The sequence below is a fragment of the Abramis brama genome (genome assembly GCF_963993115.1).
Source record: "Abramis brama genome assembly, chromosome: 14".
NCBI lineage: Eukaryota > Metazoa > Chordata > Actinopteri > Cypriniformes > Leuciscidae > Abramis > Abramis brama.
The window spans coordinates 11,075,320-11,090,035 of record NC_139976.1 but is presented as its reverse complement, the minus strand read 5'-3'; the positions used below and the strand labels follow the sequence as shown (position 1 = coordinate 11,090,035).

The 14,716-nt window shown below is 35.6% G+C and overlaps 3 protein-coding genes across 5 annotated transcripts; 2 read left to right on the top strand and 1 right to left on the bottom strand.

Moving 5' to 3' along the window:
* Window positions 1–1,061: 1,061 nt before the first annotated feature.
* Window positions 1,062–5,518, top strand: LOC311096607 (5-hydroxytryptamine receptor 3A). Its single transcript, XM_084135863.1, has 9 exons — window positions 1,062–1,205; window positions 2,284–2,444; window positions 2,537–2,581; window positions 2,736–2,845; window positions 3,056–3,225; window positions 4,230–4,390; window positions 4,479–4,686; window positions 4,796–4,933; window positions 5,010–5,518. Exons 1-9 carry the CDS (start codon window positions 1,160–1,162, stop codon window positions 5,312–5,314), a joined length of 1,344 nt encoding a protein of 447 aa, XP_083991989.1. The 5' UTR covers window positions 1,062–1,159; the 3' UTR covers window positions 5,315–5,518.
* Window positions 5,519–6,748: 1,230 nt separating this feature from the next.
* On the top strand, window positions 6,749–10,461 carry lrrc59 (leucine rich repeat containing 59). Of its 2 annotated transcripts, none has more exons than XM_084134802.1 (8): window positions 6,749–6,904; window positions 7,013–7,208; window positions 7,386–7,445; window positions 7,563–7,721; window positions 7,839–7,943; window positions 8,113–8,185; window positions 8,846–9,037; window positions 9,872–10,461. In XM_084134802.1, the coding sequence occupies exons 2-8, from the start codon at window positions 7,110–7,112 to the stop codon at window positions 10,126–10,128; spliced, it is 945 nt and encodes a 314-aa protein (XP_083990928.1). In that variant the 5' UTR covers window positions 6,749–6,904; window positions 7,013–7,109; the 3' UTR covers window positions 10,129–10,461. The 2 variants fall into 2 exon arrangements, with proteins under 2 accessions (XP_083990928.1, XP_083990929.1); XM_084134803.1 differs by having other exon boundaries at window positions 6,767–6,904; window positions 7,091–7,208.
* Window positions 10,462–10,599: 138 nt separating this feature from the next.
* On the bottom strand, window positions 10,600–12,672 carry nat9 (N-acetyltransferase 9). Of its 2 annotated transcripts, none has more exons than XM_084134804.1 (7): window positions 12,617–12,672; window positions 12,321–12,407; window positions 12,124–12,233; window positions 11,859–11,999; window positions 11,724–11,783; window positions 11,531–11,625; window positions 10,600–11,366 (listed from the first exon to the last, which is right to left on the bottom strand). In XM_084134804.1, coding segments are annotated over exons 1-7 (654 nt in total). In that variant the 5' UTR covers window positions 12,619–12,672; the 3' UTR covers window positions 10,600–11,207. The 2 variants fall into 2 exon arrangements, with proteins under 2 accessions (XP_083990930.1, XP_083990931.1); XM_084134805.1 differs by having other exon boundaries at window positions 12,483–12,647.
* Between the last annotated feature and the right edge of the window lie 2,044 nt (window positions 12,673–14,716).

Here is a 14,716-nt window from a genome sequence, read left to right as displayed (position 1 = left end):
ATGTACTTAGGACACATTAAAATAAAGTGTTACCAAGATTTATAAGGTATAAGGCAAATAAAATCAACTTTGTGCATCAAAACCACTCTGTTCCTGGTACATGAACTTGATTTTCAAAAGTCAACAAATTTGTGACAGCTGAACACAATTCATTTGTCCAAAATCACACAGGTAAGTATCTCCAAGCAGAGATTCTGTTGAATGAACGTGTTTTTGCATAAATGTTGTTCATTGACTATTGTTATCATAGATTATAGAAGATTTTATATTTAAATATATCTGAATATGTACATTGTCATGTAGTGTGTTGTGTTGTCAAGAGGCCTGGGAGAAGTTAGGAAGGCTCAGTACAATGGAGTAGTTTTCCCAATGCCAGTTGTGATTTATTTAACAAGCTGCATTTCACAAGGTATAAAGTACAAAAAAAACCCAAAGAAACAAAACAACAACAAAATATAAACCTGATATAACTCATACTGGTGTTAAAAACGCACACAAAAATATGCTGTGAGCAGCAAACCTGGCACTAAACAATGCCTAGTGGCACATCCTTAAGAATCCTCAATCACCACAGAACATTGCCACCTATATAACCTAAGTACATGTTCAAAAACTCATTTCTGACATGCAATCATAATACAAACAAGCACAACATACAACCACAAAATCAAACATTTAACACATCATAGCACTCATGTCTCTCTCCATTTTGAAAAATGGTATGTTACGGCTATGCGCACTACCAGAGCCCACACCCAAAACACTGGCTCAGACAGATAAGATCTAACATACAGTGCTATAATGTGCAAAATTGCCCAATAAAGAAATAATGCATTCAACAAGCTATTTTTATTTTGTGATCAAAATGGTCAAATAAAAGCACATCTGCAGGATCTTAGCATGTCCATCATCCACTCAGCACAAATTCAATCAAAGATGGCCTCCACCAACAATAACAGCAGAATTAATGTCACATTTGTGAGGGAAAATTGCATTCATTAGCCCATAAAAACGTTTTATGGTGCTCAGGGGAATGGTGTTCTCCATTATGATATATAATATCCCATCCATTTTCATCTTGCACTTTTATATAAATGCAGGCTGTGACTGGGACCAGTTGCCAGTCATCTGCTGAGGGGGTCTTCACTGAAAGTTGGATATGAGTTCTTTCCTTGTCTGTGTTACCTGTCTACTTTTTCTAATAGGTGAGTAAAGCTTCTACCTCTGTAAGCCCGCACTCAATCGGCCCAATGGAGGCATGCAGTCAGCTGGGAAGGTCTGTGCGCGTTACTGTCTTTTCTCGTGGCAAAGTATTTTTGATTAAATGAAACACATTTTCTCATATGTATTTTCTCGTTATTTCATCTGACTCCATAAATGAAAGGTTTTAATGATATCTGTGCATCATTAAATGTGAGCAAATGTTTGACTAATCCTTTTAACTCTTTACTGCAAATAATGAGTCCGTTAGAATAAAATCAAACGTTTACAATTTATTATGTCAGGTAAATGTATCATGCCAATTACATAATCAGTTCAAAGATAATCAATACAAAATATCAAATGCTCTGGAATAAAGAGAAGAGATGCGAACCCGACATTAGGAAATACATGATGCTGAAGTCTTTGAGGTCCTTCAACATCATGGGCTGATCTGAGGTACAGAATCGCCCCGATCCTCTATTGCATTTCATTATATAGACAGAAAATTCTTTCACATGGAAACATCTGCTAACAATGGGAATTTACATTCAGAGTTGACACCTTTTGGGAGTAGGAGACCATTTGCCTAGAGACCCACCTTCCTTTGTGTGCCAGTTAAAAAGCTCTTAAAAAGCTTATTACCTTTCACTTCTTTGGGAATGAGACCTTTGTACCAGTCGCACTGAGATATTTCAAATGATACTAATGTGTATGATAATTATTCACATTAAACCATATAGATTCTTGGGTGAATTTTGGTGATCTTAGCATGAGGGAGGAGGGATGAGGGAAGAGGGGAAGAAATGTAGATTAGGATTGCTTAGGTGAGAGGTGCTAGTTTCACAAGAGAGAGTTCAAATGTTAATTTCTAGAAAGGTCCTTTATCCTCTCAGGGAGTGGTCATTCCTCAAGTAGACTGCCTGGCGTTTATCTAATTTCTCAAGTCTTACACTTCCACCATTTAGTGCACAGACAATGGTCAGTTATTCTAAATATAAGCACCCTCTTTGCAATGGCTAAATTGTATATGGGGCATCTACGTTGGTTCTTTACATCTAAAATATATTTACTGGCTTGCAGATGGAGTGTACCTCAAACAAGTATGCAGTAAGCAAGATGTGCTGGAATACTTAAATCTCACCAGAGGCAATGAGAAATTCACAACTTGCCGTCCTGCACTGGACTGGACACACCCCACCGTAGTGTATGTTGATATTTACCTCTACGGCATCCTTTCTATGGTATGACTGCAAACAGACTACACATGTTCTGTGTAAAACTGCCACGATTTAAATTTTATTTATTCTTTTTTTATTTCAATTATTTTTTGCAGATTGAAAAATCTCAAATCTTTGTACCTCTTTTATGGATGTCTGTGGTAAGTGTTAAACAGAAACCTGCAAATCTTCTAATTCGATTGTATTGCATAATTGAAAAAAGAAGAAATATAAATACTGGTTGAAATCATTTAGCTGCAAAGGATATTCATTATCTCTAGATATGTATTTATTTATGCTTGCTTGCTCACTTAGAGCTGGAACAATGAACGAATCTCTTGGGATCCTAAGGATTTCTGTGGCATTAAAAATGTGACTTTACCAAAAGAGATGCTTTGGAAACCAGACCTCTATGTTCTTGAGACGTGAGTATATACAAATTATATATCTATATATATTTTTTTCTTAATTGATATAATACACACAATATACGTAATTGATGATTTTGGAAAAAGTACCTTGTTTATTAACCGTATACATTGAGAGGAATTATGTTGCATGGAAAATCTAAAATGTAGCCTATGATGTATGTAGATTTGCTTTGACACAAACTCATTTCACCTGCAATGTTTCAGTGTAGAGAAGGAAGATGGACCACTGAGCCCATTTTTGTTTATTACTCATGATGGAAATGTGAAAATGGAGGACGACCAAAAAATTGTCAGCACCTGCACAATGAATGTGCACAAATTTCCTTTTGATATTCAAACCTGCCACATAACAGTGTCTTCAATTAATCACTCAGGTGAGTGCACACTTAAAAAGTAAATATTCATTAAAAATATGGACGCATGATATTAAAATCTGGCCTGTGAGATGATACATATTTTCATGTTGGCAGATAATCGATAATTGAGTAATATTAAAGTCTAAATAATTTTGTTTAAAAAACAACAACAACAACAACTTATTAATCTAAAATTAATTAAAATTAATCATTTTAAATGCTACAAGTTAATTTAGGCATCATTGTAAAGTACAGTATGAAAAATGGATATTCATTTTGAGATTTGCTGAAGATTACATTTAACAGGTTGCAACTATAGCCTAAGTGATTTTAACTTCTAAATCTAAATGGAGAAAAAAATGGGAAATAAGCATGCACCATTAAATAAATATACAGCATCGACCAATATATATTCAGTAGGCTATTGGTCAATACAGATACATTTAAAAATCTTTTGGTACCAATATGTAGCCTATATTGTTCACACAATTGCTCATTGCTAATTGCTCTGACTAATCAAAGGCCATTTACTAGAGGTTCTGAAAAATGTTAATTGCTGCAGTCTATTTAAAATATTTAATTAATGTAAATTTACTTAAAAATCTGTTTGAATGAATGATTCAATGACTCACTCATAAACACTTGTTTCATTACTGGATGAATCAGCGTTTTTGAATGAATCTGTTGAATGAATGATTCAATGACAGAGTCACATGGTGGAGTAACGATGTAATCGATTCAGTCGTAGACATCAGTGTTTATATCCGAACTATAAACTTTTACTGTGATCGTACTTGTTAAAGGTTTAATAGACACAGGCAAATCGTTGTCATTTAGGAATGAGATCGCGTGGTTGTTTGTCTGAATCGAGATCGCGATCTTTTAACGATTAACTGTGCAGCTTTACTTGCCATATAATGTATCACAAATGTTAATTGTATCAGAATGTTGTTCTGAAAATCCCTACAAGTAAGCTATTCATTGTCACTCTGTACCAAGCTGCTTTCCTTTATGTGAAACAGATAAAGAAATAAAGCTGCTTCCTGCCTCCAATTCATCAAAAGCGACACAGGTATCTCGGGAAAGCATATTAACCCAAGGAGAATGGGAATTCTTGAACATATCCGTCTCGATGGTAAAAGATAATTACGAGGGCCAAACATTTGACTGGATAAAGTACACGGTACGAATACTCATACTTCGACAGTTTAGCAGATTTCTTCCTTAATTCCAGAGATGTTTCACCTCTCTATTGTCTCCTTCCTCTTTAGATTTCAGTCAGAAGGATGCCCCTGATGCATTTCATCAATTTCCAGCTACCTATATTGTTTTTCCTCATTTTGGACCTAGCTTCTTTTTTCATACCAGATAGAGGGGAGAAACTGTGCTTCAAAGTGACGGTACTACTGGGGATCTCTGTACTTTTGCTCATCCTAAATGACATCCTGCCATCCAAATCTCACAGATGTCCTCTGATTGGTAAGGGGATTCACGGTTCAAGGAAATGTTCCTTAAAACAGAGAAGTCTTTTCATATATTTAGATTGTCTTTGTAGTTTCATATAAACTCCCTCTTTTGTTCTGTGCAGCTACGTATGTCATTGTCATCTTTTCCTTCATGTTGTTGAGTCTTCTGGAGACAATTTTGGTGATATACTTAATAAATATGGGCTCTGAACAAGACACTAAGTGGGTTCAGAGACCTGAAGATCTCAACTGTGAAACAGGTATGTATGCACATCTTTCACAGCAAAAAGGAAACTGAACTGACTTTACTCTCATATGACTGTGTTTTTCTTTCAGATAAATGCAAACGAGACAGCAGTGATCACATCTGTTATTCTGTAGTGGAGGCTCCTCTAGAGACTCTGATGTTGAAGGAAATATACAGCAAGGAAAAAATGAATGACATGCACTTATTGCAGATGATCCTGGAAGAGCTTCAGACTATAAAACAGAGTCTTCCTCCCCATACTTTAAAAGCCCGAACTGGTCAGAAGTACTGGTTAGGAATCGTCAAATGCATTAACAGGGTTTTCTTTGCGGTTTATCTCATCTCAATCTCTCTCTTTCTTGGTTTCATATTTCGAGAGTGGAAAGCTGAGTAATTTCAGACTCACTAACTGAACGCTCAAATTAGTGCATATAATGTTACATACATTTTGTCTTCCTGCATACTGTTATTCTAGAAAGAGCTGCAGCATATACTTCAAATGATCTTGTGGTACTTTTTATCCATGGTACCTCGCAATATGTTTGGCTTTGTAAACTATACTGTGTTTATTATGTGAAATAAAGCATGCTTTACGAGATCCCCAGAATATTGTGACAAAACCTGACACAAAATGAATGCATTCTCTCTGACAGGGAACCAAAATTATGTTTAACATGGTAAATGTCTGTAATGGAGTGCATTAATGGAAACAGCATTCATGTAAAAAGGGGATGTGGTTACATTATGATATCACTTGATGCCAAGACCTCTGAAAATTGACTTTTTTTTTTTTTTGATTTGACATGAGAAAAATGTACACAGCTTTACAGTTCTCCAGAGCTTAACCACGCAATAGACAAAAATAAATAAATAAAATGTTGACATTTTTAACATTCGAAACGTAGATTGAGACACTTTTAAACAATTCCTTCTTGGCTCATGAACATTAATTACGTGGCAAGACGCTCAAGAAAGCTTTGCAAGCAATCCTAGCATGTCCTGTTTAATATTCATAATAAGCTCTCATAAATAGCACATTTCCGAGTGGCAAATAAGCTGGTACAATTTAACATACAATTGAGAATCGTATATAGGCCTACCATCAAATGTTTGGAATAATTAAGAGTTTTTTAAATGTTTTTGAAAGAAGTCTCTTATATGAAAGAGAACATACTAAACTGTTTTCTGTTTAATACTCTACTAATTTATTCCTGTGATTCAGGAATGTCATTACTCCAGTCTTCATTCTAATGCTGATTATCATCAATGTTGAAAACAGATGTGCTGCTAAATATTTCTGTGAAAAAATGTCAAATACAACCACTCCAAAGTTTAGGGTAAAACAATATTAGTAAAAAAGTAAAAAAAAGTTAAATAAATAAAATTAGGCTACTTTTATATTTAGCAAGGGTGCATTTAATTTAACAAAAGAGACGAAGACATTATGTTACAAAATATTTTACTCGAATAAATGCTGTTCTTTTGAACTTGTAATTCATAAAAAGAATTATCAATAAAATAAAATACGTATCACGGTTTCCACAAAAATATTAAGCAGCAAAAACAGTTATTTTAAATTGTAATTATATTTCACAATATTACTGATTTTACTGTATTTTTGATTAAATGAGCGCAGCCTTGGTGAGAGAGCATAAAATACTTATTTAAAAAACATTACAACATTACCTGTTTTCCGAAGTTTTGACCGCTAGTGTTGCCCCTATCCCCGTTCTCCAAAAATCCAAGCAGGCCTAGTAGTGGCCTACAAACAAGCGCGAGTTGCAATGACCTCCAGACGCTAGGTGGCGCTCACAGCGGGCGCTCATCCAGAGACGAGACACGCAGTCACTCAGCTGCGCCTCCTGGCACACGCGAGCAATGACGTGGATTTTCACCCATTGCAAGTGCGAGATATTTGTGAACTCACTGCATTCAACTACACCACTGCATTGGGTCTGGACTGTTTATTTCCGTGTGTAACAAGGTAACGTTAATAACTTTCATTCATTACAAATAGACATAATATCATAAAGCTGCTGTTTTACGTCAACTTTAACATTGAAAACTCTCTTATTTTGCCCTTACCATCTAGCTGTCAAAACTTGCTCCCACGTGAATGCGTTAGTGGCATTGATTGCTGATCATACTTCTATTTTTATTCATTGTCCAGTGAGGAGCAGCACATCAACATGATTAAAGGCAAAGTTGAAAACATTAAAGACAAAATTGATGGCAATGAGCTTGATTTGAGTCTCAGTAACCTTACAGAAGTGCCAGTCAAGGAGCTGGTAAGTAAGTTAGTTTAACTTTCCAATAATGTCATGTGTACCTTGAATTTTTTTATTTTATCTTTATTTTATTTATTTAATCCTTCCTTCTCTTTAGCTTAATTGTATTCATTCAGCATGTACGTGGGCAAAGTGTGTGAAAAACATTGAAAACTAAAATAATTGTTTTCTGTGCAGGCTGCCTTTCCGAAGGCAACGTTTTTGGATCTGTCCTGTAATAATCTAACGACCCTGACTGTAAGTAACAACTGTAAATAAATAATAATAAAAAAATTAAAAATGAAAAAAAACAGCTGAATTTTCTGTAAGTTGTGCTTTCTTTAATGATTTGTGCTGTTTTTGTTACCTCACCAGCCTGAATTCTGTAGCTTGACTCACCTTATCAAAATTGACCTGAGCAAAAACCAGCTCGTCTGCTTACCAGAAGAAATCGGACAGCTCATTAATCTCCAGCACCTGGATTTATACAACAATAAACTGAAACAGCTTCCCGTCGGCTTCTCACAACTCAAGGTGCATTCGGAATGTCATGGCCTCAAACGTCCTCTGTAATATTAGATCATGCCATTTGCTGTCTTATGTTGTACTTATGAGTATCATTTGGTAATGGAGGGAATTTGTTTGTTGTAGAGTCTGAAATGGCTGGATCTGAAGGATAACCCATTGGAGTCAACACTGGCCAAGGCTGCAGGCGATTGCTTGGATGAGAAGCAATGCAAACAGTGTGCATCCAGGGTGAGTAAAGTGCTCAGATGCAAAAATGTTAGAGATCAGTATTTTACAGTATAAAACAAGCTTATTTACCACATAGTCAAAGTTTTGCAACAATTCCAAATGAAGAAATTCACAAATTATTACGCATTACTTCTATATTCGCAAATGATTTGGTTTTGTCTACGTCCAGGTTCTCCAGCACATGAAGGTACTGCAGGAAGAAGCAGATAAGGAACGAGAACGTCGATTGTTAAAAGAGAGAGGTAGGGAGTCCAATTCATCTACAGCTTTAAATGTATTTTGTAGTCTATTTTCTTTCTCGGTTTTAATATTTTCCCTCATTACAAATTATATTATGAGCATTCTAATTTGAGCACAACATTAAAGTCACCATGAAATCAAAATTGACCGTTCTTTTTTTTAATGGAATATTACAGCATTTATTATAAATGAGTTATCTTTTTTTTTAAATTTCATGTGCTCTCATAATCTTTAATCAAAATAGCAGCAAGTAGCGACCTCTTTTCATCTCTTCTCTAATGACGTGTTTACTGGTGCGAGGGCGGGACAACCTGTCACTCACATGAGATCACAGCAATAGCAAACCACAACCATCCAATCAATTCCCAATGGACGAAATCAAGTCCAGCACTAATTTTTTTTCTTGTTTGAGAAGCCGTTTCACTCGGATATACATCACAATAGGGAAGAAAAGACTATCACAACTTCCATTTCATGGCGAATTTAGTTTCAAATTTTCTCTCCCTATTTGCCTTTCGTAGACATAATTTACTATCTAAATATTTATTCCACATTTTACATAACTGTTCTTTGTTTTTAAAACATTTTATTTGTATATATTTTTTTAAAATTAATGATGAAAATGATGTATTAAGTTTATAATTAGTTTTATTTCCTTACAGAACAAGAAATGAAAAAAGAAGCTAAGCAGAGGGAAAAGGAGGCCAGGGAAAGAGAAGCACAGAAAAAGAAAAAGGCAGAAGAGAAAGAGAGGAAGAGAAAGGAGTATCAAGCTCAGATGGCTGCTCTTGCTGCACAAGAACAACAGAAAAAGAAGAGGGAAGAGAAGAAAAAGAAAGCTGCTCAAAATCAAGGTACAATTTATCTTGAATGGCATGAGACTCCATCACTTTACACCATATACTCACTACTTGATGTTCAGAAAATGCTGAAGCATTTTAATCTAAAAGCATTTTTATCTACTGTTCAAAAGTTTGGGGTCAGTAAGATTTTTGAAACAATTCTCTTATGCTCACCAAGGCTGCTAAAAAATACAGTAAAACAGTAATATTGTGAAATATTATTATGTAATTTATTCATGTGATGGCAAAGCTGAATTTTCAGCATCATTACTTCAGTCTTCAGTGTCACATGATCCTTCAGAAATAATTTTAATATGATGATTTGGTGCTCAGGAAACATTGCTCATTATTAATCATGTTTAACAGTTTTTGTGGAAACCATGATACATTTGTCAGGATTTATTTTAAAGTCTCCCTGCTAGTCAATAATTGTATCCCTTAAAACAAATGTTTGATCACCAAAACAACATATTAAAAAAAAAAAAATCCTGTGAAAAATAATATTCATATCTTCATATTATTCATGTATTTATATTAAGCTTCAATATAACTACACCCTTGCATCATTTAGTATATGCAGATCCATGAATATGCCAATGAGCCCCGCCTCCACTCACTCATACAGGCTCATCTACAAGTCGATTTATCAGAGTGGTAGTGTGTTTTATGTATCGCTCTCTACTACGTTGGACACGTAACTGTAATTAATATATTTCAAACTGTGTTTTTGAGACTTTTTTTTTTTTACTGTATCATACTAACCCCAAACATTTGAACGGTAGTATTTGTACAGTAATGTTAATATAATGTTTGTTTGATGCTTTGATTGTACGCTCTACATTACAGGTAAAAAGACAGCGTCAGAGTCTGTGCCCAAAGCCAAGCGCTCCATCTGCTCCCTGTTCTTCTCTCTGCTCATAAAACTCCTCCTCCTGCTAATTGTGGGAGTATCAAGCGTATTAGCCGTTTGTCAGTTGACTGAACTGAGGAAGGAGGCGTTCTGTGTTCCACTCAACATTCACTTTGAGGAGACCGTGAGGTGGGCACAGGGTCTGGAGGTCGTGCAGCAGGTCATTCAGAAGATGTCTGACTTCAGAACATAAGACTGTCTCTGATGATGATCCATCTTGCTGCGGATCTGAGCCTTTCAGGCAACACAATGGGACCAAGTCACAGACCTGTCTGCAGAAATTCCTATGGAATTGTTTTTTTGTTTTTTTCCATTACTGCATCTTTTTAAAAACTATAATAATCCATGTGATAACTATGGACCAGTCTGTGAATGGAAATCCTGCTTGTATGTCTTTAACTGCCAAAACAGCAAAGGAAAATTAAGTTAATGACTTCAAGAAACAGTTGATGAATAATAATATGTGCAACCTTTGGAGTCTTGTAATATTATTTCACAACATATTATAATAAAAGATTTGAACGATTTTGATTAGCTCACACGTTTACTGTGCCACAGGTAGTAAAAGCAAAATCGAACCCAGCTCTCTATATTTAGGTAAGTGTTTTATCAGGACATTAGAATCATTTTGGAATCAGCTTTTTAAAGAAACATATCACTGAGGTCATAAAACCAGTATCATTATTTATTATATGCATTAATGGACCACAAACTTGTTTTCAAGACTACTTTTGTTGCAGGGATGATAAATGTCATAAATTGACTACTACACAAATAACTGACATAAGATACAAACTGTTTCATAAGTATCTTGTATATACTCACAAAGACCTACAATAATATTATAAGCAACAAAAATCTTTTTTTAGACATCAATTATTTTTAAAACAACATGCGGTATGCAAATAATATGCTGATTAAAAGGTTTAGATTTGAGTTTACAGTATGCTTTTTTGATTTCCATGCCTTAAGAGATTAAAATCACAATACAATAATAACAATTACAATGATACAGTATTGAATGTTTGGTTGTGTTGACTTGAGTCATCACATTTAATTCTGAATTTAAAAAAATTCAGAAATATTTTGCCACACATACAGTATAAGAATGCGATAAACATTAAAAGATGTCAGCTACTAAAGGTACTTCAGCTTTCTCTGACACAATGAATGATTAATATTTCATATTGAGATGCACCTTACTAGGGCTTTTTTCTTTACATAGAGCCTTCTACAAATCTTTAACCATATTTCTATTTCAAGGTTGTATATTCACAGAGATAATGGTGTGAACGTTGCCTGTCTACTGTCCCGGGCCTTCCCATACTCCCTCTGCAGCATGAAGTCCATGTTTCCAAACACATGCTTCTGTAAAGCCTCGTTCACAGTGACCCCAAGAGTGACCTCCTGAAAGACTTCACTGACGGAGAGCTGCAGAGACAAAAAAATAAATGCAATATCAGAATTAGTTAAGGTACAAAAATCCTAAACAGTTCAAATTAACTATATATATGTATAATATATATAATTCAAAATGTAATTTATTCATGTGATGGGAGTTGAATAATTCCTAAATTTAGTCCATTCATTCTCACCTCTCGGAAGTGGAATTTCTTGAACATGGCGATGCTTATTTTGTTATCCAAACCAATCTTGACTTCAAACTTTCGAATTCCAAGTTTATGGATACCTGTTGAGGCAAATCACCAAAAAAACAAAAACTACATATATAGAGCAGTTACTACTACTACTACTAATAATAATAGATTTGTATCAGCTTCATCCTACCGTAGCACATCATCATGCGTGTTACTTCTTTCCCAAGTCCCTTTCCTCTGTAGCAGGGCACTAAAAAATGACTTAATGTTACTTAAAAGATCACAGTCAATCTGAATGTATTAAAAGCACTGCAACCTTTCTAACCCGCAATCATAATCTCCAGTTCAGCCAGGGAAGGATCGCTGGGGTCAGTGAGGAAAATGTTGACATCTCCCACCATGCACTCTTGCTCCGGTATACTCGGATCTGCCCATTTCTGCTTATCCAAAATGATGAAGGTGCACTCTGTGAGAAAAAAAAAAAGCATTTGAATGAAAATAGAAACATATAAGGGGTAATTCTGACAATCTGCTTGAATGTCAACAGGACACTAACAGGAAAAATGTGCATGTGTAAGGTGGAAGCTCACTGTCATCATCTTCTCTCCAGTCTCTTTGCATGTCATACTCCTGCTCCAGTGTCAGAGGCTCTGATGCAGTCAGCTTCTGCAGTTCAGGAGAGCACATCCACTGATGATACCTGAAAATACGGGGAAGATTAGGTTAAAATGAACTGACACTACAACCACCAGACACGAGATCACATACTGGATCCACTAATAAATACCTGGGAACATGATCTGCATTGTAAGGTACCAATACAACCTTTCCCCCCTCCAGTAATGTATCTTCATTTATCCTCATTATAAGCAGCCTGTAACATAAAGTGTTTTAAGGCACATAACTTAGTATTCTATATAGCAGTTTAGCATTTTTGTTATCGTCATACCTCGGATTCAAACTCGAATACAGAATGGTCGCTCAAATAATGTCCATCAGTTTAATTTACGTACACATTCAACGAGCCATAATACACTAAAAAGATCGTATCACAACATTACGAGTTTCAATGATTCAACTCACATAAACAGCGGCGCATATGAACTACGTCATCAGCATGCGTTGAAACCACAGACTGTAAAAAAAAAAAAAAAAAAAAATCTGTTAAAATTCTTAAAGTCACGTTTTTATTCTGAAACACGAGAGGGCGCACGAGTACAGCTTTTCGCTTAAGTTTACGTGCTATCGGATTTATCATACATACTAGTTTCCTAGTTAAAAAATTGCACATGAACGCCCTTTCAAATCAAAATTTGATTGCGACAACACTGTAAAAACGAACAAGCTCATTCAACTTAAAATAATTTGTAACCTGGCTGCCTTAAAATGTTGTGTTAAGTAAGCTAAGAAACTTCATTTGTCTGTACAGATATTGGAGTTCCTTAAACCTAGAATTAATCGTTGGGGTAACAAAGGTGAAGCTGACAAAATAGTCGGATCAACTTTAATTTAAGTTTAATCAATTAGTTTTTTAGTTACTCCAACAAGACATTAAAAGGTGTGTAAACCTAAATCCCAGTTGAGACAACATAAAATTAGTGACACCAACAAACCTTTCTGCTATCTTGAGTTGTTTACACCTAAGCATCTTGTTGAGTCAATTTATAATTATTAGTTGTGCAAACAATATAAAAATTGGCTAAACTATTCATTTTATTTAATTTCAAAACAGACAAAATCCTTCTTAGTATTAATGTACTTAATGTTAAAACACTTTACCATTAAAACACATAGCTAAACGTTAACATTTCATATTAGCTCGTAATCACGACTTCAGAAGTGGGAAGTAGGAAATTTCTGATAGTACATGAAGGCAGCACAATGTATTGTATGTGGTACTTTTATGGCAGCTCAAAAAAAGATCACTGTATAGTGGAATAGTGATAGGTTTCACACTCTCCTGGTGTTCAGGTTACATCTAATCAGACTTGATATTTACCCTCGTCCTCGATCACAATTTTTTTTATTCTGCTCAGGCCTATATATCATATTTCCGTCGGGATCTTTTTATGGTACTCATATAAGGCACGGGGCGAGCAGTGTTGGAGGCTAACTTCATTTTGAAAGGGCAGTTTGTCATGTATCTGAGTGAGCAGGGCAGCTCTATTCTTAAAGAGACCAACTCATATGTATTTCCCTTCACCCCTGTCTGAAGTGACACTTTTTATGGACAAATGGCTCATTCGCCACTGTGTTTCTGTCATCGCCCTCATGCCAGTCATCCATGGCGTTGACGGTGAAGAGCCATCACTCAGTGCTAATGAAAGGGATTCATTCAGCTCACCCACTACCTTTCCTCTTCTCTTAAATTAGTCTAATAGAGTCCCCTCAGTCTGCCTTCCTCTGCGGTAATGAATTAAGTGACAGTGAAGAGGCCATAAGTACGTGGGGTCCTGCGGGATCCGCCTGTGAGATAGACGCTCAAGAGGACAAGACGATCCGTCTCTCTCTCGTCGCTCTCCATCCTGTTGATGTGCCTGTAGACACAAATAAACACAGAGCAAGTTGACAGGTAGACAGTCGGGTTTAGTAGGGGGAGCTAAGGGAAAGATTTATTTTATTGACACACTTTTTTCCTCAAAAAAACTAGCATGAGGTGATTGTTCTTGGCGGCCTAATTAATATTTCCCAACTTAATGATCCTTCCCGATATGCCCTGTTGTTTCGCTGCAGGAAATACACAGGAGAAATCAACAGAATTACAACAGAGTGTCATGATTGATGAATGTCTTCTCTTGTAATTTCAGAAATCTGCTGACGGCGTGTCATTTATTGTGACGGCTTTATAAGCAGTAATGCATGGAGTATCTGTGATATAGGCCATCTTGTGTCTAACAGCAGGCAAAAGATGGTTTTATTCAAATTAAACATGTCATTTTTCACAGACTCTATCATTACCTGCTAAGTGTGTGTTATGTCAACTAAATTGGGTGAAACATGCTTACATTGTATTATTGTGACATAGAAACAGGTATTAAGAGTACAGGGCTTGTTGTCACACATGAAATGGCCAGATCTTAGTAAAAGTCTGTTTTTTAGCAATGTGTATATTGGTTTCAAACACCTCATTCAACCCCCTCTTAAATTAGGGACTATTAAAATTGCAATATTATATTTCTGCTA